The sequence below is a fragment of the Penaeus japonicus genome, unplaced genomic scaffold (assembly GCF_977035675.1).
Source record: "Penaeus japonicus unplaced genomic scaffold, GWHDUDI00000001_assembly GWHDUDI00000015, whole genome shotgun sequence".
Taxonomy (NCBI): Eukaryota; Metazoa; Arthropoda; class Malacostraca; order Decapoda; family Penaeidae; genus Penaeus; species Penaeus japonicus.
In genome coordinates this window covers 36,354,243-36,356,742 of record NW_028234417.1, presented here as the reverse complement: position 1 = coordinate 36,356,742, position 2,500 = coordinate 36,354,243, and the positions used below count along the sequence as shown (strand labels likewise).

Here is a 2,500-nt window from a genome sequence, read left to right as displayed (position 1 = left end):
TATGGTTCAAGATATGTCGTCCAGTTTCCACCACCATGTGTTGGTAGATTATCTGTGCTTGAGTGACTCTTCAATATGTGCCTCATGGAAGCACCTGTAAGCATCCGCTTTGATTATGCTTGTTTTTTGGACTGTTTTCTAGATTTCTAGTTTTTATAAATTAGTATAATTCTTTTACATAATGTTTTATCATTGTATTATTGATTTAGTGAGATATCCAGTGCTGAATTTTGTGAACACGTGATGTAGTGTCAATCATGTGGTGTACACGCTCATTGACGGGTGTGTGTGTGTGTGTGTGAGTGTGTGTGTGTGTGTGTGTGTGTGTGTGTGTGTGTGTGTGTGTGTGTGTGTGTGTGTGTGTGTGTGTGTGTGTGTGTGTGTGTGTGTGTGTGTGTGTGTGTGTGTGTGTGTGTGTGTGTGTGTGTGTGTGTGTGTGTGTGTGTGTGTGTGTGTACATGTGCACATGCGTGTGTGTTTGTGTGTTTGTTTACATATGCATGTATGTGTGGCGTGTGTGTGTTTACTTCAGTTATTGTATGAAATATAAAGTAGATAAAGAATGATTTCTGATAGTTTGATTATAACTTTGTATAAATATTAATGTTCAACAGGTTCTGTAGGTTGTGCTATGGTTTAATGTTTATGATGATTATCATTGTAAGTGCAAGTTATTCAGATGTACTTAGAATATAGTGCATAGGATAGATAAACTGGATATTGATTATTTGCATACACTATATAAAGAAAGAAACCAAAGAGTTTTAAATAAACATAGGATGAATGTCAAAGGGTGATATCAATCAGTTTGCATGTAGAAATAAATTTTTTGAAAGAAGGGGATTATCTAGTTGCAAAATTACTCAAAATGGAAAATTTGGCAATCCAGAGATAAATGCATCTTGTCTTTCTCTTATAAGCTTGAGAAAATCTCCTCATTTTATGAGAGGTTTACCTCGAACTATGAGGGAGATTTTTTTTGGTGAACTTGTCATAAATTTGATAAACTTGTCATAAAAAAAAAACATAATTTACAATTTTGTTAAATTCTTATTATTGTGGTCTGAGTATGTCTTTTTTTTTTTTTTTTCAAAAATGTTCACATTTTTCTTGTTTTAGTAGGAAATATCACTTTATTGATACATGAAAATGCACAATGTCCGAGAACTATGATTGAAAATACAAGATTGCAATTAGGAAAAGTTGCAAAGTCACAATAGAATGAGACCAGTTCCATCCCCTTATTAAAAAATTATGACCTGATTAAGTGAATAAAGAAGAGTTCATGACTTTTCTAATGCTGCATACTTAAAAAAATACAATATGAATATTTTAGTCCCCCGCATTCGTCTGTTGTATATAGATTATTTCCCTTGGAAAATAGTTTGGATTCAACATTGATGGCCGATGTTAAGACATAAGATTATGTTTATTTTTGAAGTGCAGATGTCTCAATATGCTTTTGAGTGTCTCCTCAGGACATAATTTTTGAAAAGAAAGATAGGATTGTCCTTAGGAAAACATTGGAAAAAGATGACCGAATTGAAAAGTGAATGATGAATGACTTAGTGAATGATGAATGACTTTGAAAGAAGATAATCAGGATTAGGGTGTATGTATCAGTACTGTGATGAGGCGTCAGTTGTCATAAAATAGGTCGACTGTGCTAACTTCAGGATATATCGTCCTTTGGAAAGAAGAGCAAGGTGAACCAGCTTTACCTCCTTTATGTTTTTGTAAACTTCCAGCACAGTGCATTATTAAACCCTAAAAGCAAGGCTTACTATATCTTGTCCCCTCCCAATAGTCTGGACCCATATGTGAATGTGTTGTTGATAGACAACAGGGCATGGTAGTGCCGGATTCAGACCCTTGGGGTCTGACACCCTATCACCGCAAAGTCCAAAAAAAATTGGCCTCATGTTCCTCACAAGGTCTGCCACAATTTTTGTGATTATACATTTTTGATAATACAGAACATCAGGTAAAAAATCAAATGACTATCAAACATGGGATGAACTAGCATATCCATGGGCAGCAACTTTTGGGTCTGTCTGCTTGTTCTTACTATCACCAGGGGAACTAGATAGGAATTTTTTTATAAAAGGCCTTTTCACTTAGAGCATAATTGTAAGAAAAGAGAACCCAGTTAGCTAGTCTTATTGGTGATCTTTTATCCCTTTTTCTGTTCATTATGAGGCGTCTGCTTTCCAGGTATATCCAACACACAATCCGAGAGAATGAGATAGTGATGCACATACACCCTGGAGAGTCGGGAATGCAAATGCCAGAGGAACCTAGCCATGCCACACTAACTATTCAAGCTACTGATCCTGCCACCAAGACTGTCACCACTCGCCGGTTTAACTGTGCCTATGAAGGATGTGCTCGCACCTACAGCACACCGGGAAACTTGCGCACACATATGAAAACACACAGAGGTATGGTAAGAAAACTGATTGCTGTATTTAAGGTGTGCACATGTTTTTTTTATCTGTTT

The 2,500-nt window shown here is 36.2% G+C and overlaps 1 protein-coding gene across 5 annotated transcripts in view; it reads left to right on the top strand.

Annotated features, from left to right (window-relative positions):
- LOC122258588 (uncharacterized) overlaps positions 1 to 2,500 on the top strand; it is a 17,823-nt gene that overhangs the window by 6,732 nt on the left and 8,591 nt on the right. For 3 of the 5 annotated variants that reach the window (XM_043024604.2, XM_086544854.1, XM_086544853.1), the window contains exon 2: positions 2,215 to 2,441. In XM_043024604.2, the coding sequence (XP_042880538.2) occupies positions 2,215 to 2,441 (227 nt within the window). Of the gene's footprint in view, positions 97 to 2,214; positions 2,447 to 2,500 lie in introns of all 5 variants that reach the window. The other 2 variants (XM_086544852.1, XM_086544855.1) reach the window with 2 other exon arrangements.